At 42.5% G+C, this 25,984-nt stretch overlaps 1 protein-coding gene across 1 annotated transcript; it reads left to right on the top strand.

Moving 5' to 3' along the window:
• The first annotated feature begins 7,431 nt into the window (after positions 1 to 7,431).
• On the top strand, positions 7,432 to 22,523 carry LOC129324885 (uncharacterized). Its single transcript, XM_054972324.1, has 6 exons — positions 7,432 to 7,510; positions 10,251 to 10,289; positions 13,474 to 13,800; positions 18,114 to 18,226; positions 19,015 to 19,097; positions 21,859 to 22,523. Exons 1-6 carry the CDS (start codon positions 7,453 to 7,455, stop codon positions 21,890 to 21,892), a joined length of 654 nt encoding a protein of 217 aa, XP_054828299.1. The 5' UTR covers positions 7,432 to 7,452; the 3' UTR covers positions 21,893 to 22,523.
• The last annotated feature ends 3,461 nt before the right edge of the window (positions 22,524 to 25,984 follow it).

Genomic DNA, 25,984 nt, shown 5'->3' with positions numbered 1-25,984 from the left:
ATAAAAGAGGTTAAAGAGGTTACACAGACAGTAAAATCGGAGCTGTCAGAAGTGAAAAAAGGTATGGAAACAATACGAAGTGAATTACAAGGAACGCAGCAGAGAGTTAAAACAGTAGAAGACGCGATGGAGAATTTAGCAGACACGCAACAAACAGAGATGAGATTGGTGAAGGGGAGAATGTCAGTTGCAGAAACTAAACATATGGAGAAGCAGCTACGTTTTCGTGGCTTGCCAGAAGTGGAAGGAAAGTCAGCGCAAGAACAGATGACTGAGGTGTTGGCTGAGTACCTGGGGAAGGAGGAGGAGGAAGTTGTGGCTATCCTAGATGTGGCATACCGTGTGAATTCGAGAATAGCAACCCAGAGGAAACTACCAAGAGATGTGATTGTGCAGTTTACAACACGAAATATGAAAGAGAGGATTGTGACAAAACAGTTTCAAGATCCATTGGAGATTGATGGCAAGACGATTATTATAATGAAGGAACTGCCCAGATCAGTGTTACTGGACCGGAAAAAATATAAAGTGCTAATTCAGATTTTGAAGGACATGAAAATCAGGTACAGATGGGAGTTACCGGAAGGAGTGTCCTTTGAGTTTGGAGGGGCCAAAAAACGCATCAGATCTGAGCGAGAGATGGAGCGATTTATTAAGGACAATGAAAAAGACTTACCAACAAGATCATGAGTATGGAGTGTAAAGTATTATCTTGGAATGTAAATGGACTAAACTCACCGAATAAGAGGAAAAATACTTTTCACTGGCTACTAAAACAAAAATGTGACATTGTTTGTTTGCAAGAGACCCATATCAGAAAGCAGGATGTAAAATATTTAAAATCTGGAAAATTGGGCAAAGAATATGTAGCGGCCTCCAACAAGAAAAAAAGAGGAGTGGTGTTGTACATAAAAGAGGAGCTACAGCCAAAATTTGTTATGAGAGATGTGGAAGCTAGATTTGTAGCAGTGGAATGTATTTGGAATTTAAAGAGAGTGTTGGTAGTCGGACTTTATGCACCTAACGGTGCAAAAGAAAGCTTCTTTGAGGATTTAAGGAAGCATTTAGACGATCTTGCATACGACCAGATAATTCTTGCTGGAGACTTCAATGGAGTGACAGACTTGGAACTAGACAAAAAGACTACAACGGCACAAAAGAAAAGAGGACTATTACCAAAGCTTTTTTTTGAGTTGATTCAACAAGAGACTCTTGAAGATGTATGGAGGAGAGAATATCCTAAAAGCAGACAGTTTACTTTTTATTCTGCAAGGCATTCTACATTATCAAGAATTGATATGATCTGGGCCTCAAAAGACTTAGCATTATGGACTAAGGAGGTAGAAATAATGCCTATGGTAGGCTCAGATCACAACCCAATTATGTGGAAATTTGGAAAAAAGAGAAAAAGGAAAGCATGGAGAATAAATGAGGACTTGTTACAGGAAAGAGAGAATATGGAAATACTGAGAAGAGAGACAAAGTTTTTTATACAATACAACGTGAATAAAGAAGTACCAACCAATAAAGTTTGGGATGCTTACAAGGCGGTTGTAAGGGGCATACTAATGGATTTAAATGGTAGAGCAAGAAAGAAGAAAGAGGAGAAAAGACAAGAGATTGAGGAGAAAATAAAAGCCAAAGAAACACAGCTAAAAAAGAGACCAGGGAAAAAGAAGGTATACCAGGAAATTAAAATACTTCAAGAACAGCTAACAGCAATGAGCAATAAAGAATTGGAGTGGAATCTCAAAAGACTGAATCAAAAAGCGTTTGAGGGTGCTAATAAACCTGGGAAGTACCTGGCATGGCAATTGAAGAAGAAAAGGGAAAAGAAGATAATAAATAAAATTTGCGAAGATAACAAAACGTATTTGGAGCAGGCTACCATTAGTAGAGCCTTTTATAAATTTTACGCTAAGCTGTATAATAAAAAAGAAGTAAACAAAGAATCAATAGCGTCATATTTGGAGAAAACCAAACTTCCAGAAATCTTGGAAGCTTGGAGAAATAAGTTGAATAGTGAAGTAACTGACGAGGAAATAAGTAAGGCAATACAATCTGCAAATCTAGGAAAGGTGCCAGGGCCAGATGGGCTTACGGCTAAATTCTATAAGACAATGGCTAATGAACTGGCACCATTCCTAAAAGAGGTGATGAATGGGGTTTTAAGGGATCAAAGGATTCCAGAAACTTGGAGTGAAGCGAATATATCATTGATCCCAAAAGAGGGCCAAGACCTGACTAATGTGAAAAATTATAGACCTATATCGCTACTCAACAATGACTACAAAATTTTTGCGAAGATATTGGCGGAGAGATTGAAGGGGTGGCTCTCGGAAGTCATAGAGGAGGAACAAGCAGGCTTTTTGCCAGACAGACAAATAAGAGACAACTTAAGGACAGTGATCAATGCTATTGAATATTATGACAAGCGTTGTGACAAAGAGGTTGGTTTCTTCTTTGTTGACGCTGAAAAAGCGTTTGACAATTTAAACTGGGACTTTATGTTTGCCACTATGGAAAAGCTACAATTGGGAGAAAGATTCATCAGAGCAATTAAGGAAATTTATAGAGACCAGACTGCAGCAATTGTGGTGAATGATGAATTGACCAAGAAATTGACGATAAGTAAAGGAACAAGACAAGGTTGCCCGTTATCTCCATTGTTGTTCATTTTAGTATTGGAGATTCTGATGATACAAATACGTCAAGATGATGAAATTCGTGGAATAAAAATAAAGGACTATTCATACAAGGTCAGAGCATTTGCGGATGACATAATGTTAATTGTAGAGGACCCATTGGAGAACATGCCAAGAGTGATAGATAAGATCAAGGAGTTTGGAGACTTGGCAGGTTTCTTCATTAACAAAAAGAAGTCAAAGATATTATGCAAAAATATGACTAAGCAGAAACAACAATTGTTAATGGAAACAACGGATTGTGAAGTAACAAGTAAAGTGAAATATTTGGGAGTCGAATTAACTGCAAAGAACATAGATCTATTCAAAAACAATTATGAAAAACTATGGACTCAGATAGAGAGAGACTTGATTAAATGGAATAGATTGAATTTGTCATGGTTGGGTAGGATTGCAGCAGTTAAGATGAATGTGTTACCAAGAGTAATGTTTTTGCTACAGACAATACCAATCATCAGAGACTCCAAACAATTTGAAAAATGGCAGAGGAAAATATCAGATTTTGTTTGGGCAGGCAAGAAGCCTCGAGTGAAAGTGAAAGTTTTACAAGATGCAAAGGAAAGAGGCGGAATGCAACTGCCCAATCTGAGACTTTATCATGATGCAATCTGCCTAGTTTGGTTGAAAGAATGGATGACATTAAAGAACAAGAAACTATTAGCCCTAGAGGGATATAAAAAAATATTTGGATGGCACGCATATTTATGGCATGACAAAGTAAAGGTCAACTCGATGTTCCTGCATCACTTTGTTCGGAGAAGTCTATACATAATCTGGAAGAAGTACAGAATTTATCTACAAGAAGGAACCCCTTTGTGGGTGGTTCCATATGAGGTGATAGACCCGAGAGCTGTTGATAATGAACAACAATGTTTAACGTATAAAGAAATAACTAAAACTGAAGCATCCAAACTTAGAATAAAGACACAAGAGGAACTATCACCTAACTACGATTGGTTCCAGTATAGACAGATCAGAGACTTATATAATTCGGACTCTGTAAAGGGAGGTATACGAATAGAGAATTCGGAACTAGAGCAGACCCTTCTTAAAGAAGATAAGAAAAGAATATCCAAGGTATACCAAGTACTGTTGAAGTGGTATACCGAGGATGAGATAGTTAAAACACAAATGGTGAAATGGGCTATAAACTTTAATAAAGAAATAACAATGGAGGCATGGGAATACTTGTGGAAAACTACAATGAAGACAACGACATGTATTAATATCAAAGAGAACATTCATAAAATGATCTATCGTTGGTACATGACACCAAAGAAGATTGCGCTAGGGAATTTGAATACTTCTAATAAATGCTGGAAATGTAAGAAGCATGAGGGCTCCCTCTATCATATGTGGTGGTCGTGTGAGGTAGCCAGGCAGTACTGGGGGGAAATAATAAGAGAAATGAGTGAAATTTTACAATTTCAAATTAATAAGAACCCAGAACTCCTGCTACTGAACTTGGGAATGGAGGGAATTCCAGCCCAACACAGGACGTTGATATTTTATATGACAGCAGCAGCTAGACTTTTGTATGCGCAAAAATGGAAAGTACAAGAAGTGCCAACTATTGAAGATTGGACTTACAAATTGCTGTATATGGCTGAAATGGACAAGATGACAAGAAAATTGAGAGATCTGGACTCAGGGCAGTTCAACACAGACTGGGAGAAGCTGAAACAATACCTGGAGAAGAAATGGGAGGTGGGAGGAAAACTGTGGCAGTTTGAGAACTACTGAAGTATTGAAGTAGAGGGGGGAGACTTTACCGGGGGGAGAAGAGATAAATGTGAATTAATAAGCAGTCAGATTAATAGATTGACATATATATAGATATATATAGGTTAACAAACAGAACATAGAGAAAATAATTAATTATAAGGACTAAATATAAGGAGCGATTAACTAACAATATTTTCTTTTTTTTTCTGACAAGTTTTGTACCAAACTGAATGTCTGAAGATATAGATGGGTCAAATTGATTGACTACGTGAGGAGAGATATATAGAACTATTATAAAAAGATAGAATGAGTAATATATATAGAGAATAAGTCAAATTGTTTGATATAAACGAATGTATGATCTATATGGTTTATGATATATAGAAATACCTGAAATTGAAAAATTGGGATAAATTGTTTATCTAAGATAGAAACAAAGGCTTACAGTTTGGGCATATAATGTTAAAAATAGTTAAGGATGTACTGCTTAGAATAATGGAGAATATATATTTGTTTTAGATAGAGGAAGCTAATAAAAGTAAGGGAAAGGGGACAAAGGGTTGGAAAGCTGTTGGAAGTCAACAAAAAGGGGGGGGAAAGGGAGGGGGTTAGAGATGAAAAAATTGGGGAAAATTGAATGTAAATGTGGAAATAATGGATTCTAACCCAATAAAAATTTTTCAAAAAAAAAAAAAGGAAAGCTGTCCAAAGTAGGAGATATTTATTTATTTATTTTATTTTATTTTATTTGTATTCTGCCCTCCCTGCACCAGCAGGCTCAGGGAGGATTCCAATTAATACAATAATATAAAATACAGTATCTTTAAAACCAATAAAACATTTGTTTTAAAAAAAGAACACACACAACAAGCAATACAGCAGTAGGTTTTGAAAAACATATGGCAGCAGATACCCTTCTTACCATTTCCCTCTTCCTTGTCTTCTCCCTAAGCCAGTCAGTGGAGATGGCAGCAGCTACTTCTAAGCAACATTACTATTCACTTGTTTGCTGAGGGCAGGGCGACCATCCGTGTGGCTAAAGCAGCTCTCCAGCCTCCCTGCTGCCCATTCGTCTCTTTGGGGCTGGGCATCTACTGGGCACAAAGCTGGTAACCAGGTGTAGGGTCTGCTTGATAGCATTATGATGACAGTCCCAAATAATGAAGTGGACCTGCCTGCAGTCAAGCAAGCGTTCCCAGTTGCCATCACTCCCCGCCACCACTCAAGATGGGGAAGAAAGGAATGGGGAGCTAGGCTGGCGTACACAGTGAAATGGTGCATACATGCTCTGTGAAGAGTCTAATGGCATCACTTCTGGTTTAAACCGGAAGTGAAGGGATCTCAGTGGGGCCAATTCTTTAGGAATCAACCTCAAATAAAGCAATAAATGCTCTGTTGCTTCTGGTTTAAACCAGAAGTGATGCCATTAGAAGCATCATTGAGCATGTATGTGCTTTGTGCATGTGCAGGGGAAAAAAGGTGACCTTCTCCAAGTATCTACTGCTCCCCTCCCACTTTTAAAGCAGAGGCAACTAGGGGTGAGCACAGGAAAAAATTTGGTAAGTTCAGATTTGGTAATACCGCATTTTACTGAATCAGGTAAAATTCGGTATTTTTTACCAAATTCCGAACCCAAATTGCTCACCCTTACTGGCAACCCTCAGTCAAGCAGAGAAGGGTGTGTGTGTGTGTTGAACAACAGTGAGACAAAAATATAAACTACAGGGACTGAGCCACATTAAGAGGAGCTTGATGGTTTATGGTGCACATCCTCTGAATGTTTTTGTCTATATGTGACTTTGTATATAAATGTCCAAAACAAACATTTGTAGACTGAAAGAAAGAGCACAAGGAAAAGCTGAGGGAAAGGCAGGCTGGGGAGTGATAGGAGAAGTGTCCTGCTATTGAAGCAAGAGGTAATCCCATCCTGCTGTTTGGCTGCTGGAAACGTAGAAGGAAGAGCGTACGGAAGGAAGACTGGAGCAGTAACACCAGAAAGAAGAGCATTGCGGCAGCCAAGACGAATACACTGCCCACACAATGGAAGAAATCGAGTGCTGAATGTTGATCCCAGTCATTGGAATTTAAAATCCCAGCTGTGCCATGAATATTTGCCCAGTACAAAACTATATTTAGCTCCCTTCCATTTTTTCCCCAGAGATAAGGGCTGTTTTCACATACCCTCGTGCAAAATCACGCAAAACTCACGGAACGCAGATGTCTTCATGGTGCAATTTCTGACATCATCGTGCCACGAAATGGAATCATGATGGGGTGACATCAGAAATTGCGCTATGAAGATGCTGTCCTTCCATGAGTTTTGTGCAATTTTGCGCGAGAGTAAAGACATGTGAAAACAGCCACGGTGGCTGCCAGATGTCCTTCCAATGAGATTCTCCTCCTGAACACTATGCACTTCCAGTCACCCTCAGTTTCCTGTCCATGGGCGGGGGTGGGGGGTTCATGATAATTTTCATCTTCAAGAGATTATTGCAAGGATGAATGAGATAAAGATTTTAATAATAAATAACAATGTTTGCAGATAGATCGAGATGGGTATCTGTTTTAGTCTGTCTGTAGCAGTAGAAAAGAGCAAGAGTTCGGTAGCACCTATAAGGCTAACAAAATTTGTGCTGTGGCTCACAAAAGCTCATACCCTACCACAAATTTTGTTAGACTTAAAGGTGCCACTGGACTCTTGCTCTTTTCTAATCTTTGCAGGCTATATTAAGTTTGGTGATAGGTTCCAAATTTAGATTGACAGAAGTAACCCGTCTTTGATGAGAAATGAACTGGGGAAATCCGCACACTCCAGGTGGAGAATATTAATGCTGACGCTTTTTCTGCTTTTGAGTGCAGCTTCACAAGAGGTGGAACAAATACTCCTTTGAAATCAAAACAAGATGACATAGGCAGCAAAGCCACTTCCCTTATTGCCGAGCATAAAAAAGGGAGAGAAATGTTGATTGTTCTTTCGTTAAAAAGAATATAAGATTAGCGGTGGTGCCTCTGTTCAAGAAGCATGAAGTTAGACATTTTGACTTTCTGCCTTCTCTGTTTCCACTTTGAACCCTGCTTTGGTAAGTGATATTCCACACTCTATTGGCTGCAATTTATCTTTGTTATAGCTTTACAGATCCAAGGCTATGCGGGCAATGGTTATCAGAGGAACAGCTAAGATACAGATACTGCTTTTAGAAGCTTACATGCCAACCTGCTATCGGGTAAAAATGGACAGAGGTTAAATACATAAAACTGTGCTTTACAATTTTTATTATAAAACTTTTATTATAAAAACAAGCAACTTCAGAAATTGACTTTTCACATTCAGTTCCCTGGAGGATTTTATTTGTTTTTACAAAATTTATTCCTTTTATTACTTCTATAATGAAAATAATTCAACGTGTTAATGCAAGTCAAATGCATTTCTTTTCATGGGTTCCTAACAGGGGTGTAATTCACCAGTCCTTGCAACCTTTGCAGTATTTCTCTATTTCTTTTGTTAGATGAGCATCCTGCACACTTTCTATATAATTCTTCTGAAACATTGTTTTTGAGTAGCTATACATATATATAAACATTTTAAAAATAGAAGGTTTATTTAAGTAACTTCCTGATGCTTGAAAGATTACAACAGGTGATATTTGAACACATCTCGTTAGACCTGAGTTTTGAAAAATATCTACCCTTCAGCACAAAATGAGGCATTCAACTGAGCATATTAGCATTTCTAAAATAAGGAGTTGCGTGACATAACTGGTCAATACAGTGTATTTCAAGAGCTTTTGCAACACTGAAAGAAGTTTCAGGATTCCATTAAAATGAGAGGGTTTCATTTCCTTTAGATGAAAGAACATTGGGGGCTTATGATGTCTTTTTAACACTATATGTTTTATTTGCAAATATATAAGCATAGCACACAAGTCCTAACTTCAGGTAAGTCACTATTTCTCAGCCAAGCATAGCACACAGGGTTGTTCTGAAGTAGCTCTGGAACTACTGGAACACCTTGGAGCAAGGGTGGGACAAAAATACAATAAAAAGAAACAACTGCTCTTCCAGCAGACAGTAACTGTGCTAAGCCTGATCAGATTTCCAGACAGTAGTTTGTACAGCTTGCTCCCAAGTCTACACCTTGCAGTCTTTCTTCACGTTACGAAGTATCTAGGTGCGCTCAAGTGAATCTCATTTCATGTGTTCCCCCTCCAACTTTCCACGCACTTGCTTGCACAGTCACACTTCAATGTGCTCATATCAGTTCCTCATCAACTGCAAGTGGGCATGGAAGTATCCCAGCTTCGCCCCCCATCCATTCAATGAAATGCAGATCTTGACACTCTCTCACACTTTAAAGAAATGCCAATTGGCAAGCCAAAGTTGCCTACAGAACTTGTTCTTGCAGTAAAACCAGAGCTGAATTGGTGCTTTGCAGATGCAGTCACACAGAGGAAGCAGCATTCACAGGCGCCAAGCAAGAACAGCCTGCATGTGAATTGAGGATTACACCTACAATCCTGCACTTGAACTCCTCTAGGTACTTAGTAACATGCAGAGAGGCCTTCACTTAATGCCATCTAGATACGCTCCTCTCTCTCTCAATTAAAATTGCATACTGGCTCCAAACTCTTCCTCCATCCCCCCACTAGCAGTAGGTGTGTGTGTGTGTGACACTGGCCATTTTCACACTGCTTATCAGCCACGGAACATTGCGCCGAGCTCCCGGAACGACAGCGTCTTCCTGGCATAATTTCAAGCGAGAACGGCAAAATCATGCCAGGAAGACGCTGTTGTTCCGGGAGCTCGGCGCAATGTTCCGTGGCTGATAAGCAGTGTGAAAATGGCCATTCTGAAGGCTGGATTCCAGAGTACCAGAAGTGTGAAAGTAGTGTTGGTCAGATCCCTGGCTGCCCATTTACAGATATCAAGATGACCAAACTCAGAACAATAATACTGCACACAGTCAAACCAGATGGCTGCTTTAGTTGGTGCCCTCCTGCTCTGCCCTGGCCCCCACCTCTGTTCAAATGAGCAGTGGGAGTGAAAAGGGAGGAGGGAACAGCATTGCAGGATGCTGTGATGTCACTTCCAGGTGGGAATTTCCCAGATCTCTATGCTTTTTACTACTAGTTCTATTTTTGTACAAAAAGAGGTGTCGGTACTTATATATAAGGTTGCACTGACTTCCCTCAGGAGGACTTGGGAGACCCCTCCCCAAAGGTGCAGGTATTGTGTACTGGTGGTGGGTACTACCACAAAAAAGCCTACGTCTTTACCATAGAGATTGGGGAGATTCCTAAAGAGTAGAGAGCAACATGGCGGTGTCACTTCTGGTGTTGCATGCTGCTATTTTCACTAGTCTCTGTGATGGACCAGTATCCCTAGCTGCATGCTAATTACTTCACTAAACTGTGCTAATGTATTGTCGAAGGCTTTCACGGCCGGAGAACGATGGTTGTTGTGGGTTTTCCGGGCTGTATTGCCGTGGTCTTGGAATTGTAGTTCCTGACGTTTCGCCAGCAGCTGTGGCTGGCATCTTCAGAGGTGAAGCACCAAAAGACAGAGATCTCTCAGTGTCACAGTGTGGAAAAGATCTCTATCTTTTGGTGCTACAACTCTGAAGATGCCAGCCACAGCTGCTGGCGAAACGTCAGGAACTACAATGCCAAGACCACGGCAATACAGCCCGGAAAACCCTCAACAACCAAACTGTGCTAAATTGAATGTGTTGTAATTACACTGTTTTTATTACTGCATATACAAATTCTTCTAGAATCAGTTAATATTACCATAAAGAACATTTTATTTATGTAATTTTTTCAGGTGATGGCGTCTGCTTATTCTGCGAAGAGCGGTGTAAAGGTATGTTTTGTTTTGTGTGTTTTTATTGGGCTAATCTAGGAACCTGATCCTCCATTACTAAAACTGGCCAGAACTTTAAATATTTTGAAGAAACATGTGCGATATCTCAATTCTGCCCCAAGCTGCCCCAGAATTCAAGTCAATGGGGCATAAAGAGTAAGAGGATAGCAACCAATAGAGTCCAGTGCACAGTTATGCATATATATCCTGGTAAAATCAATGGGGTTCAAGACCGTCATATCCAGGGCTCTTTTTCTGGGAAAAGAGGTGGTGGAACTCAGTGGGTTGCCCTCTGCGAAAATGGTCACATGGCTGGTGGCCATTTTCAAGAGGTTCCAGAACTCTGTTCTCCTGTGTTCCCCCTGAAAAAAAGCCCTGTCCATATCCCTACTTCTGAGGAGTCTGATGGATTCCTAAGAGCCCCCCCTGACATTTCACTGCCACCACTGTATAAACTGTTCTAAGGTCTTAGCAGAGAAGAAATATGTGTCTCCTATGTGGAAAAGAAATACCTAACTCTTGTGTTGAATTAGACTGGCAATCTCTGACCCAACAGAATGCTGAATGTCTAGATCCCCTGTTTAGAGTCTGGCTGTGTCAGATCCTTGCAAAAGATCTGTTTGAGACAGGTTATTTGCCAGCTGCTTAATCACATTTGTAATTAACTATAATTAACTAGCAAGTGCACAGCCTTTAGTTTCTGTCATCTAGTATCACCAAACTGCAGATCCCTTCAATTGTCATCAAGACTGGCCTTCCGGTTGTCATTGGCTTCAATTGCTCTGTAGTTACAATCTCGAGCAAAGCTGCTGAATGCTAATGGGAATCTGGAAGACCTTAAGATTCAAAGGTCAGGCAACTTCTCTTAAAATGAAGCTGTAGAAATAAGGGCCTCCAGATTATGCTTTAAGTAAGTTGCAAAATTAGCAGAGCAGGTTTGGAACATTTCACTGGAATTGGTTAGAGTTAGAAAGAGGCTGATGTCCTTGACTGCTTATGGCCCGTGCCATTCAAATCAGAGTTACTTTCTTCTATCCTACATTTTTAAAATAAATATTTGATGTCAGTTAATAAATATGATATGCAGAGTCTCAGGAATGAATGGAGTAAGTAATAAGATCACCCAGTTTTGCCAAAGCAACGGGATATGGCCTTAAACTATATACATGTTGTTTCTATAGATTGTAAGCTGTGACTTATTCTGCAAAAAATTATGTTTAGCATATATTGGACACCACAGCACCTTTTAAGTAAAGGACTAAATACAATTGTTTAATTGCTAGCATTGTAATTTACAATATAAACTGACATTGACAGACGAATGTCAAACTGTGCAATTTACAGGACATATCTCTTAAATGTATACTTTAGGAGTGTCCAATTTTTCAGTCTTTTGGGGAGGAAGTCATCACTTGTATTAAATATGTGTTAGAATATTCATTGATTTTTGAGGAGGCTTATATATTTTTAAACTATTTGCCAGTTTTCTGAAAGTTAACTGATGGTCAATGAAAATGGACCTGTGTGTCCTTACTGTAGCTAAAAGTTTTACATCACAACACTGGAGAGATAAATGCCCACTAGATATAATTCAGATCTTGGTATCAGGAATACTATAAATATTTGGTATTTCTGATATTTGGTTCCAAAATACTTGTATAGTATTTGGAATTTTAATCCCATTATTCCCTAAGGGGAAATCTTCCCCATTATTCCATATAGGGAAAGCTTTCCCTGGTGCCGGAGGGGCATTTTTTCAAGGAAGCTATACCTAAATTGCAGGAAAATGAATCCTGTCTGTCTACTAAAGACCTCCCCACAAGTTTTAAGTGAATTGGACCAAAGGGTCCAATTCTACAGGCCCCTAAATTAGCTGCCCCCAAAGCTTTCTCCAGGACACAGGAAGCCTTAGCCAGCACACAACAGAAACCAATGACCAAAGGCCTCCTAATGCAAACAGAACCGACAAAGCCCACCAGAACTAATGTCAAACCAGGGAATCCCAGAAGAACCAAACTAAAGCAAGGGGCATAATTATAGGCCCCAAGGAACCAGCGTCACTGAAAGATTTCAGGCAAAACCCAGGGCCAATGCAAGCCCAAAAGAACCAAAAGAAAGAATTCAACCAGAACCAATGTCAAACCAGAGAATTCCAGCATCCAACCTTGTAAGCCAGTAATACCAAGGCAACAGCCAGATCTGGCAATGGCATACGGAAAGCAGGCAAGCAAATAAGCAAGCAATACACACACATGCACACATGCACGCTTGCGTAATAATGCTGCCTTCCTCCTCCCTCGTCCTGTTGCCCAGGAAGACTAGGAAGCCTGCAAAGGGGAGCGGGAACACACTGCTGCCACCATTAAAACAAGATTTTCAGACATTCCCTAATCTAGCTGAATTATTTGGTTTATCCAAATATACCTGAATAAGCCAGATAGATCAGAATATACCTGAATAATTCTGAATAGTGATTTTCCACTATATGTTCAATATTCCCAAGATGAATCACACACTTCCAATGCCCGGCTTCCATAATTCAATGGATTGAGGACTTTACAACCTTATCAATATTTGAATGTATGGCATGTAGGCAACAATTGCATATGGACTTGTTTTTAGATATTTGGAAACTTTTAAAGATGCTTACGTATAGACCTGCCACTATTAAAAACAAAAACAAAAAACACTCTTCTAAACTCATTGACTTCAAGAGACTGTGGGCCAAGGTAAATGATACTGTGTGCCTGAATCAGCCACAGGGGTGGGGTGCCATTTTAGGGCTTGTTTTTAGAGTTTTTGAAATACCGTGGGGGCCTAATTCTGTCGTGGACTATGGCGTGAGGGATGAAAGGCTGCAGTCTCTTGTGGGAGGAACTTCTTATCCCCTACATCTCAGTAGCAGGATCATACTTCTATGGTATTCTGAAAACTTTAAAAACAAGCTCTAAAATGGTGGCACATCCCCATGGCAGACATGGCAGCTGGTCTGGCTGTTAGAAGGTTTATCATTCTCCTTATGATGATATACCTGTCCAAAAAAAAATGGTTATCTAACCTCCTTTCACTTTATTGTTGCTTTTTAAGTGGATGCTTTCATTCCATTCCATTCCATTTTTAAACAGTTGCTTATATTTCTGATGGTGTTTTTCTCACACTGTTGACATTTTCCATCTTTCTCCAGAAAACCATAATATTTCTACTCCTGAGGCAATGGATGGACTTCCAAGAAAAACCCTGACGTTTCACTGCCCCTTGACTGCAAAAGCTGTAGGTTTCCATATGAAACTGTTTAAGGGACATGGCAGAGAAGAAATGTGTACCTTCTACGCAGAAAACAGAACAGAGCAATCCAGCACGGGGTCTTGTAATCCAGTGCTTTCTGCTAACAGCGTATCATTTGAACTCAGAAATTTAAGCAAGGAAGTTAATACATATACTTGCTGCTTAGAAATACTTGTCCCAGTCTACAGTTGCTGCCATACAAGTGAAACCTATCTATACATCCAAGGTAAGTTGATATTCTTCTCTTCTTTCGTGACGATCAGTAAATGGTGCAATTTTTTTTTAAAATTTTTTTATTTTTCAATATCTAACATACAACTACTACATACATACATACCCTACAAAACAGTAACTACAAAAGACTACAATAACACAAGGGATGGGAAAAAAGAGAGGAAACAAAAAAGGGAGGGAGGGGTGGAAAAAAGGGGAAGGTGCCCTACAAACACTAAACACTACATTTCTGTTTTTCCTTCATACTGCCATTATCCAAAAGTTAAAGCTTTATATTATATTGATGGAGTGGTTGACCTTACTAAATGCAAGTTACAATTTAATTTCAAGTTAAATTTTTCTTCCCCTCCTGGGTCCCGGACGCAATTCTCTCTGAGCAACTGCAGCCGCAGTGCTCGTTTCCTCCCCCTCCCCCTCAGACTTCTCCTTTTCGTCTTGTTTGGTGTACTGGAATTCTGGGTTCCTGTCCTCAAAATCCCTTAGTTGATCTTCTGATAATATCTTAAAGGCTTGATCTTTATGGCTGAACCAGATTCCTTCCGGGAATAACCATTTGTACTTTATTCCCCGTTCTCTCAGAAGAGCTGCGAACTTTTTATACTTAAAACGTCTTTTCTGAACTAGAAATGGGTCGTCTTTCAATATCTTAATTTTGTTGCCCAAGAAGTCCAAATCCGCATTGTATGAATTATATAGGATAGTGTCCCGGATCCTCTTAGATGAAAAATTGATGATGATCTCGCGCGGCAACTGACGCTTCATTGCATATTTTGAGGTAGCCCGACGGGCTTCCAAAATGGCGCTTTTTACTTCTTCTTTAGTTGCCCTCGCGGGTGTCGCCAATAGTTCCGAGACAAGACCCCATAAATCCTCGTTTTCCTCCTCTTTCACATTCTGGAGGCGCAAAATTGTCTGTGTTCGTTCCACTTGTAGCCCGATCAACTGATTCTCCACCAGTTTAAGCTCTTTATTCGTAGCCTTCACGAGTGACGCACTTTCCCGAGCAGACTTCTCTGCCCCCCCCCGCTGCTTCCTTGATGGTTTTCACTTCGCTCTCAATTAAGCCCACCCTTTGATCTGTTTCATTCAGCTTGTCAACAAAGGGTTTTATAGCTTCACCAACCGCCCTCCGTATTATTTCCTCCAGCGATTCTCCCTTTAAGGCAGCCGAAACTGACTTGCCAAGGGCAGGACTTTGTTTTTTTGTTGCCATTTTGGGGGGGGGGCCGCCAACCAAATTTTGGAACTCAGCAAAGGGGAAGAGTGAGCCTTCTTAGCTTCAGATCTCACCTCTCCTTCACGTGCGCTTGTAATAACAGAAGGAATTCGCTTGCTTGTAGGCTCTCGCCTAGTTCTGCTCTTTGCCGTTTCTCATGGCCCGGCAGCACTCGAGGCGCCGCACACGTCCGCCGGCCTCCGTAGGGACAAACGGGCAATTAACCCCCCGCGTTGATTCCGGGGGGCTCTTCCCGCAGCGTCCCGGACCCAGCCTCCCTCACTGGGAGTTTTGGGGGCTAATCTTCGCAGATCAGCCGCCCGGACAGGGTGCTCGGCCGCTTCCTCTCGAGCCAGCGAGAGGAGCGTCCGACATGGCTGAGAAAACGAAACCGAATCCCTGTAAATGGTGCAATTTATGATATAAAGCACCAGAAAACGAATTCCCGAATTTGTATTCTAGTCTAATTGTTAAGGGTTGTGCTAGATTATTCTCTCTCTCTCTCACACACACACAAACAGAACATACGGAGATTAACCCTTGTTGCCAAGAACAGACACATCTTCTTTCCAGATTTTGTCTACATTTTTGACCAGAACATGTGATTCTCTGTCCAGCGAGCACAACCGTTGCTGTAGAGAAAATGCGTGTGACTTTTGCCACCACCACATGTGCTCCCTTTCAAGTGTTTCCTTAGACAGGTGGGGACTCTCTGACTTGGGTTTGGGACATTTACTCAGAACCAAAACCAACTTGGGGAAATTAAGCTCAGTGTTAAGGGGAAACGTCTTCTTGCTTCCACAGCCTGGCTAGCTTGGAAAACTGGCACACTGGCCAGTTAAGGGGAGCAGAACGTGATTTAGGGATCTTTTGCCTGGAGAGTGGGCAGGCAAGCTCAAAGGGCCCCTGATGGGCTACCAGGAACAATGAAATGACCATATCTTTTCTAAAGCCATGTTTAGAACGTATGGAAGGAAATGTACAGGGATTGCAGAGGTACTCGAGCATAAGAACAGTGCAAGTGTTCAGACCTACAAGCATACGGAGAGTTGTCGAAGGCTTTCACGGCCGGAGAACGATGGTTGTTGTGGGTTTTCCGGGCTGTATTGCCGTGGTCTTGGCATTGTAGTTCCTGACGTTTCGCCAGCAGCTGTGGCTGGCATCTTCAGAGGTGTAGCACCAAAAGACAGAGATCTCTCAGTGTCTGAGAGACACTGAGAGATCTCTGTCTTTTGGTGCTACACCTCTGAAGATGCCAGCCACAGCTGCTGGCGAAACGTCAGGAACTACAATGCCAAGACCACGGCAATACAGCCCGGAAAACCCACAACAACCATACGGAGAGTTACGTGAAAGGAGAGAAAATAATAGAAAGCCAAGCTACTGGCTGAGTTGGAATTCTGCACTTAGGAACGGCCAGAAGAAAAAGGTGTTTGTGTGTGTGCGTGTGTGTGTGTGTGTGAGAGAGAGAGAGATTTCAAGGAGGAAGAGGAAAGGAGTGAACCAAGAAGGGGTTTATGTATCCTCAGCCTGGCGAGCTGGGTATCAGCATTGTTATCAGCCTTGATGATCCAGAGGTTGAGAGAGGAGGACCACAGGCAGGACTTCTGAAGGTCCCAAGGAAAGGGATGGCTGGTCCCAGAGGAGAAGAATCCAGCGGGCAGCCTCTGAGCCAGCAGAGGGGATTCGGCTGCCTACCTTTGGCTAGCCAAACAGCAATAGTTATAGGAGTCCACACAAAAGAATATCGAAGAAATGATTGTAACATCCAGGAATTCAGAGTGAGCCCTGGGTGCGAATCCATGCATTTCTTGAATTTGAATGAGCTAAGGAGAAGGCTTCCCAGAAGGGAAACAAAAAGTTGATTGCCTCTAGGCAGAGCAGACAAAGAGGCAGGCAGGATGCAAAAAGGATGGTGTTCATCATGTTACATTTCACACGTGGCCGTTCATGGTGCTTCACTGGAATGTGAGCTTAAACATCTGACGTCATTAGACTCCATTCATAACCTTTCTCAAAGCCAGGAGATAAAATGGTGGAGAAAAGCTTCACTTGATTAATATCTTTTCAGTAACTGTTCTTAAAGTCAGAGAAATGGGTCTGGGGTGGGGGTGGGGGGATATTACCACCAATACAGAACAGGGATCTTTGAAAGTCAGAGGACGGTTGGGTGAAACCGAAGGGAGCAGTAGGTTACCTGTACCTTTAAGAGAGGGGGGGGGGAGGAAATCCACCAATGCTACTTCATTTATCACTGATGAGACAAACCACGTCTTCATTTGTAACTTCAAAGACATCCAGGGGACTTCCCGAGGACAGCTACGGCAACAAGATGCAGTGAGATTCAGCAGGCAGTGGGAGAATGTTGTTCACTAACTAATTTGGGCCAGAGAGTATATACAAGGAACACAGATAAATAGTGCTTCCTGGCCCAAGCTTTTCAGAATTCAGGCATGGCTGAAATGGTCCTAGGCCCAGTTGGCTATGGGCCATTTCCAGTTATTTCAGCTCTGGGTTTAGAATATAACAATAAGATGTTAATTCTCTGATTGACCACAGCGAGAGGAAAGTATGACTAACTCTGGCCTGGTTTTCTCTGTAGGGCATGTATGGTGAGCCCTGTCTTTCCCTCTGTACCCATAGTTCAGCCTCTGCCTTAGAGAGGTGTGACCATTTCTTTCTTTCTTTCTTTCTTTCTTTCTTTCTTTCTTTCTTTCTTTCTTTCTTTCTTTCTTTCTTTCTTTCTTTCTTTCTTTCTTTCTTTCCTTTAATCAAATTTATATGCCACCCTCCCTGTGAATGGACTCAGGGTGGCTAACAACATATATTATACCATTAAAACCATATAAATATTTTAAAAACCATTAAAAAAACAATGCAGACAACTGGTGTCATGATCAACTCAGGCTATAATAAATATCTAAAAAGCCGTGGACATCGCTGCAGCACTGCCCAGGGCTGCCGTGAGCGGAGCACGGGGTGTGGCATATAGGAACTTGCACCAAGGGAGACTGGCAAGGGGGTGGCATCACCTCACTTGCCTTCCAGTACTCAAGTACTAATTCTGAATACTTCTTTTCTACCCCAAGATTCAGAAGAGTGTTTCTTATCGGAATTCGCATCATGGCTCCTTGCTATACTCACCGCTTTTTCCACCAGTGGCTGTATTTGCTGTTTTCTATTTTGTTGCATCAGAAACTTGGTAAGTGGCTTCCGTTGCCTTTTTCAAAACCGCCCTCCTATTCCTGTGATTTTTTTTTTGCCCTTGATTCAGTGAGATACGGACACACACAAGACACACACAGAGTCAGCGAGTGAAAATTGCTTCGATGAACAAATTCGAGTCATTTATTTACTACCAGAATTCAGTCATCAGTGACAGCCGTTCACTTTTAATTTTTCTAAGACAGAATTGCTTATTGATTTAAAGACCTGGAGCTTTAAGAAAGTGAGAGAGAAAAGTGTGTGCACTTCAGCAAAAATATCTGAGGAAGCAATTCCCCTGATTGCTTCCTTTCCAGAGAAGAAGCAAATAATTGCTGGGTCTGAAGTCATTGAGACCCAGTCTTCAACAGCGATGGAAAGAAGACAGTGAACACGATTGATTTCTTTCTACAATGGATTTGCCAAAGAGACTCTAAATCAATTTTGCCTCATGCCATATGTTACGTTCCCCACCCTGTCCCCACGAGATGTGTGCATGCTGATACAGCGATTTGTTTTTAGTCTTCTAGGAAGAATCCTAAGCGGTTATCAAATATGTGCATGTCAGCACACATGCACAAAAATCTCCCCAACACACAGCCATTCACAGCCATTCCCCAACACCAACAGAGATCAGCCACAATTTCTACAGAAACCTACTTGTCTTGCTAAAAAAGGAAAAGTGTGTGTGTGTGTGTGTGTGTGTGTGCATGTTGGGTGTATAAATGCATGTTTGAGAGTGTGTGTACATAAAAATTAACCATATGTTTCTTTTCCTGCCTCCAGTGTTGCCAGCATTCCTCCAGATCTCATGACTATAACAATGAATACATGTCCATGGCAGCTGTGAAGCCCAATGAAAAATCCAGGTGATATAGACATCAATTTATTAAATCAACTGAGATATGGAACTATACATTTTTGTTATTCACTTGCTTTCAAGAGATGGTGGTGAACTTAGTTACATTATCTAGGTATGCTGCAATGATATGTTCTGCTGCGGCATTGGGTGGGGAGCAGCCAGGCTGCTAAGTACGACGCCAGATTAAATATAATCCAAAACTAGAAACCATCTTGTTTTAGAACAAGTATGCAATTGACCCCAAGAATGTAGTCAAAAGGACAAAAGAAATATGTTACAGCTGCACGGATTCCAGGCTACATGTAAGCTGTTTATTCATGTGGGCGCACAATGGATGCAGCAGGGGGGAGGGGGGTAGAGCGAGTGGAAACAGCATTTCATTCAATCATAGAATCGTACAGTTGGAAGGGGCCTTACAGACCATCTAGTCCAACCCCATAGCCGAATGCCCAAAGCATCCCTGACAAGCAGGGCTTTTTTTCTGGGAAAAGAGGTGGTGGAACTCAGTGGGTTGCCCTTGGAGAAAATGGTCGCATGGCTGGTGGCCCCGCCCCCTGATCTCCAGACAGAGGGGAGTTGCGATTACCCCACTGGGGCGCGGAGGGCAATCTCAACTCCCCTCTGTCTGGAGATCAGGGGGCAGGGCCACCAGCCATGTGACCATTTTCAAGAGGTTCCGGAACTCCGTTCCCCCGCATTCCCCCTGAGAAAAAGCCCTGCTGACAAGCATTCGCCCAGCAGCTCCTTGAAGACTGCCAATGAGAGGGAACCCACCACATCCCCTGGCAGCCACTGCTGGGTTGCTTTTAGTGTGAAGGGTTTCCTAACGTCCAGCCAGTACCTTCCCTCCTGTAATTTAAACCTATTGTTTCGAGTCCTAGCCTTTGTTGCCAACAGCTCACTTCTTTTCTCTAAGTGACAGCCTTTTAAATACTTAAAGAGAGTGATCATGCCTCCCTTCAACCTCCTCTTCCCCAAACTGAACATTCCCAAGGCCCTCAGTCTTTCCTTGTAGGGCTTGGTCTCTACTCACTACAGAACTACACACAATAATCCAAGTGGGGCCTGACCAACATAGTATATAGTGGGTCAATGACATCCTCTGATTTGGATGTTATGCTTTTGTTGATACATCAAGATTGCATTTGCCTTTTTTGCTGCTGCATCACACTGACTGCTCATATTTAGTTGCCCATCCACCCATATCCCAAGATCTTGTTCACATACACTGCTACTCAGAAGTACATCCCTCATCCAGTATGCAAGCTTTGCATTTTTGTTACCCAGGTGGAGAACACAGCACATATCCATGTTAAATCGCATCTTATTCAAATCTGCCCACTTTTTCAGTGTGTTCAGATTTCGCTGGATTCTATCCCTGCCTTCAAGGGTGTTTGCTACTCCTCCCAGTTTGGTGTCATCTGCAAATTTAATGAGTAATTCCTTCACACCCTTGTCCAGATCATTTATAAAAATATTGAAATGCACTGGGCCCGGAACCGAGCCCCGCGGCACCCCACTGGACACCTCCCACCAGTCAGATGTGATGCCGGCGTTGACAACTCCTCTTCGGGTGCAGTTGTCTAGCGAGTTCTCTGTCCATCTAACCATCCTAGGGTCCAGCCAACAGTCCCCCAGTTTACCCATCAGAACATCATGAGGAACCTTGTCGAAAGCTTTACTGAACTACATCAGCAGCATTCCTGTGATCCAGTAAGCCTCTCACTCAATCATAGAAGGAGACGAGGTTGGTCTGGCAGGACCTGTCAGGGACAAATCCATGCTGACTTCCACGTATCACCATATTGTCCATCATATGCTTGCAGACTGATGCCTTTAATATTCGTTCCAGTATTTTCCCTGGGACAGAGGTCAGGCCTGTAGTTCCTAGGATCATCCTTATTCCCTTTCTTGAAGATTGGGGTGACATTTGCCCCCCTCCAGTCTTCTGGCAGATCACCTGTCCTCCAAGAGGCCTGGAAAATGATCAACAAAGGCTCTGCAAGCTCTTTTGAAAGTTCTTTAAGCACTCTAGGGTGCACCCCACCTGGCCCAGGGGATTTGTACACGTCCAGTGCAGCAAGGTGCTTCTCCACAACTTCTCTGCCCATGTCAACTAGCAGCCCCAAGGCTGTGCCTTGCCACTAGGCGGGCATGTTCTGTCCTTTGGAGAGAAAACTGAGGCAAAGTAGGTTTTGAGCCTTTCTGCCTTCCCTCTGTTCTCTGTCAGAGGACAGCACTGTTTTTGTGCTGCTTACTGCTGTCCCTGCCACCCCACATGCACAGAAGTGCTGACATGACAACAATTGCAACTGCGCCATTCAAAGCCCTCTTTGCCCCTTTCCAGGGTTGCCAGGCAACCAAAGGAAAACCAGGAGTGGTGGGAGCATGGGGGGGGGAGTGCCATGGTCGATGGCATTATGATGACAGCATGATTCTGTGAAGTGATGTCACGCCTCTCTGGAAATCGCAGGAAACCACAGAGTTTCCAGTGATCCCTAGAGAGGACTGGTTTCAATTCCATGTCTTTCCTGGAAGTGATGTCATGCCGTCACTTGATGGCTTTTTAAAAAGAAATAACATCTTCACTTCGTTGGACATTTCCTCATGGATTAGTTGAGGCCGCAAAGGTTCAAAAGGGGCTTCTTTATGTACGTTAGCTAGGTCAATCAAATTTCTTTAAAATTGAGTTAACCAGTAATTCCTGTGTTACATGATTTTTTTAAAAAAAATCTTGTAACCAATTCAGAGGTTTTTTTTCCTACCAGGCATGAACTCTTAAGAAGGCCTATTGCAATATAGAACAGTCTCTAAGAGCACAATATACAAGACATTTCCATCCATCTTGAAATGCGCAGCTTGGACCCCTCTCTTTGATGGTGACAGTTGCTGGCATTACTCGGCTCAGGAACCAAACAAGTCACGCTAAATGTTCCTGTTGCGACTTCATCCTTAGTGCCTTCGGGCACTAAGCCAGGAGAATGCGCTTGAATAATATGCGTCAAGTGAAACCGTGCAGGGTTTTCTTTACCAAGAGAATTGTTGCAACACTACAGAAGGGTAGACGAGGTCTCCTCTCTCGTACCGGCTTCTGCTGAGGTAATTCCTCTCTCTAGTAGCCCAAACAGAATCACCCTGGTTATGCAAAATATGAGAATATATCTTCCTTTCTTCTTCCTCTTTCGCCTGATCATTACCGGACGTCAGAGCAGAAATGTTGATCCTCCGCTGTGTGAATTCATAGGGGCTGTACAGAAAAGTGGCTGAAGTCAGGGGGTTTGTTGGGCCTGTGCCAAAACGGCAACCCAGGGAAGGGAAGCCTCCTTTATTTGTTTACATTTTGTTTGCCTAATTTTGTATTATGTTTGTAGCCCGTTTTATGATTTTGGTGCACAATTTATGTGCGTGATATACTGCCATGATATAAGATGATGAATTTGCACTGTATTTGTATTTATTCATGCTATATCTGAACAAATAAAAAAAATGTTTTCTCTAAACTTATAGTTGCTTCCTAATTTTAAGAAAAACTCATGTGTCGAAAAACCGTACACCAATGTTGAGCACAACAGAATTCAGAAGTGTTACAGTAGGTGATGGCCTTACTGCACAATCTGAAGCAGCGTTACACCTTTTGAAGGCAACTGAAGTCGGTGGACTTAGAAGAGTGTAACTCTTCTTAGGATAGTCCCAGGTGGGTAGCCATGTTGGTCTGTAGTAGAAGAGCAAGATGTGGGTCCAGGAGCACCTTAGAGGCCAACTAGACTGCCAAGGCATGAGCTTTTGAGAGTAATAACCTCCAAAGGAGACATGGAACCAAACTCATAATGAGGAAGCGGACCGCATTTGTTTATTCGCATATCTGTCCCATTCACATCAGAGAGGGTGTGATACTGAGGGTAGCTGTACTCATCTTACATCTTTTGTCTCTTCAGGCATTTTTCTCCCAGCTGGCCTCACTTCCAATGTTGGAGTTGGCCAGGGAGAAAAGTGCCTAGGGAGGTAAGACATGGGGAAGGGGAGAAAATTCTCACTAGTCCATTCTTCTGAATTAAAAATTAGATTGCACTCCATCATATGTGAACGATGCATAGCTATACCCATCATGCCTACTTTGGCAGTAGGGCTGTCATCTGCCCCCAATGATCATTGCCTGCCAGCACTCTAGAGGCCAGAGGGAGAAAGAAGGAATAAAAAATAAATGACAGTCTGTGAGAGTGTCATGTCACTTCCTGGAAAACTTGTCATGTCATGTCCTGGAAAACCTGCCCCTCTAGGAATCACTGGAAATTCTATGGTATAACGATAGAATTTCTGGAGATTCTTAGATAAGTGTGACATCACTTTCTAGTTTTCTGCAAGTGACATCATGACAACATTATGCCCCCATTCTCACCTACCTCATGTGTCGCTGGTTGCCAGGCTGGACCTGGAGACCTTAAGCTTTAGGAACACACATTTGCTGAAATGACTTGGCATTTTGCCCCCAAAGGAAACAACTATTTAAAAAAGACACTTTGGGAATTCCACTTATCTCTGGATTCTCCATCTTGGTTTCCATCTGACTCTCACATCTCTTCCAAAGGAAGAGCCACTTATGTTGGAACAAGACTCATTTGATTGGAGTAAGGCTTTAAACTTGAACCAAAAGGAAAGGTTGAGTATAAGTATTTTAATAAATCAATAAATAAAAAGAATGCACAGTGGAGTGGTCAGATAGAGGTAGGATCTACCCCATTGGGCAGTCACTCAGCCCAGCACACAGGCATGAAAGATCGATATAGTACTTGGTATCTTCACTAAGCATGAGCCCTGAATGAAACAAAGTGGTGGGAAGGCAGTGAGAATTATACTAAGCTTGTGGAATGTGGCTTCGAGGGCTATCTTATCTTATGCAATGCTCCCACTTCCTGTTTTTGTCTACGACTCAGAGTTTCCTTCACCTTCTCATTCGATGCGCTGATCAGAGTGGGAAGACTGGCTTTCGTTTCCTCGGGACAGAACAAGCCAGTTGAGGAAGCTACCTTTGCTCAATACAGAATGAAAATACTATGAGCAGGGCTTTTTTCAGCTGGAACGGGGGGGAACGGCATTCCGGAACCTCTTGAAAATGGTCACATGGCTTGTGGCTCCGCCCCTTGATCTCCAGACAGAGGGGAGTTTAGATTGCCCTCCACGCCGCCAAGCAGCCCAGAGGGCAATCTAAACTCCCCTCTGTCTGGAGATCAGGGGGCGGGGCCACCAGCCATGTGACCATTTTCTCCAAGGGCAACCCACTGAGTTCCACCACTTCTTTTCCCAGAAAAAAAACCCTGACTATGAGACAATGGTGCCTTCATTTAGCCACGGACAGCTGTTCTGTCCCAAGGGTGCCTTCGAACACCTTGCTCTTTCATCTCATGCGCTCGACAATGCCAGTTGTCTAACAACTGTAGGTGTTCAAGATCAGCCATTTGGTTCAGTGCTGCATTCTAGTGGGCGATGGCCAACTCATTCCAGGAGCACTAATGTGGTTACAAAAGTGTGAACAGCTCTTCCACTGCTGACATGGAAAGCCATCGTGGTTCAGTATGAAACTGCTACAAGGCAACTTTCATACATTTGTCTTGACAAAAGTTCAGTAGCTGTTTCGAAACTGAGTCATTAGCTTGTTGTTGTTCACAAAAACATGCCAAAAATGCATTAACTACAACTACAACATTACCTACAACAAATCTAATACCCCTCTGCATATCCCACCTAATCCAATAATGCCTGCTATTGTCATTCACCGGCTATTGTTATTTACCTGCTATTGTCATTTGGCATCTGAAACCACTCCAGTCTCCAAGATATAAGGACAGATAGACTCACATTCTGGCTGTATCTGAAGCAGTGAGCTGTGACTCACAAAAGCTCACACCTTACCACAAATTGGAGACTAACATCTAATATTGCAGTTTCAGTGTGCCATGGAAGCTCACTGGGTGACTTTGGACACGTTACACATTCTCAGCCTACTTTACCTTGCAGGGTTGTTGTGAGGATAAATGGAGGAAAGAAAAATGCTGTAAGCAGCTTTGGATCCCCATTGGGCAGAAAGGAGGGGGATAAATGAGGTAAATAGATAATAAATATAGCTGAAAAGGGCGGGGGCTGATAAAAGCTTGGAGGGTGGGTGAGTAGGAAGGAGAAAAGGAAGCATGGAAAGGTGAGGGATTGCCAGGGGGAAGGAAAGAAGAAAGCGGTTTACCCACTGCACAACTGGGCTGATAGCTGTCACTACACCTCTGGGCCCAGCCAGGCCCAGTGGCCAGCATCATGCAGACTTTTCCCAGGTAGAGGCTGCCAGCGGGAAGGAAGGAGGGAAAGTTGAAGATAGGGGGAGCAGATAAAGGTTGGTGGGCTCCTGGGAGGGAAGTAGGTTGCCAACTCTGTCCTAGGAAATTCCTGGGGATTTGGGGGTGCAGCCTGGGGTGGTTGGGGTTTGGTGAGGGGAGGGACCTCAATGGGGTATAAAACCACAGAGCCCACCCTCCAAAGCAGCCATTTTTTTCCAGTGGAACTGATCTCTGTTGTCTGGAGTGCAGCTGTAATTCCAGAAAATCTCCAGTCCTCGCCTAGTGGGTAGAAGAGAAAGATTCAGAAAAAGGAGAGGGGCTATAGCGGTTTTCAGGGAAGGGACAGAAGAAATACTGGGGAAGGGGAAAATGAGATTCCTCTCAAGTCCTTGTATTATTCTAACGCTGAAATGTAGTATTTTTCAAAATTTAGAATCTCCTCATAGTCTCCTCATAAACTGTAATTTACTTATCTTGTTGTGTGTACGTTCAGCTCTGTTAAGAGCGATGGTGAACACTGTGGGACTCAGTTCCGAGTAGCTGTAAATGAAGTGGCCAGTCTCTTAGCCATACT

Source organism: Eublepharis macularius, chromosome 2 (genome assembly GCF_028583425.1).
Source record: "Eublepharis macularius isolate TG4126 chromosome 2, MPM_Emac_v1.0, whole genome shotgun sequence".
NCBI lineage: Eukaryota > Metazoa > Chordata > Lepidosauria > Squamata > Eublepharidae > Eublepharis > Eublepharis macularius.
Note: the sequence above shows the minus strand (reverse complement) of the source record. Positions and strands in the feature narration are given on the sequence as shown.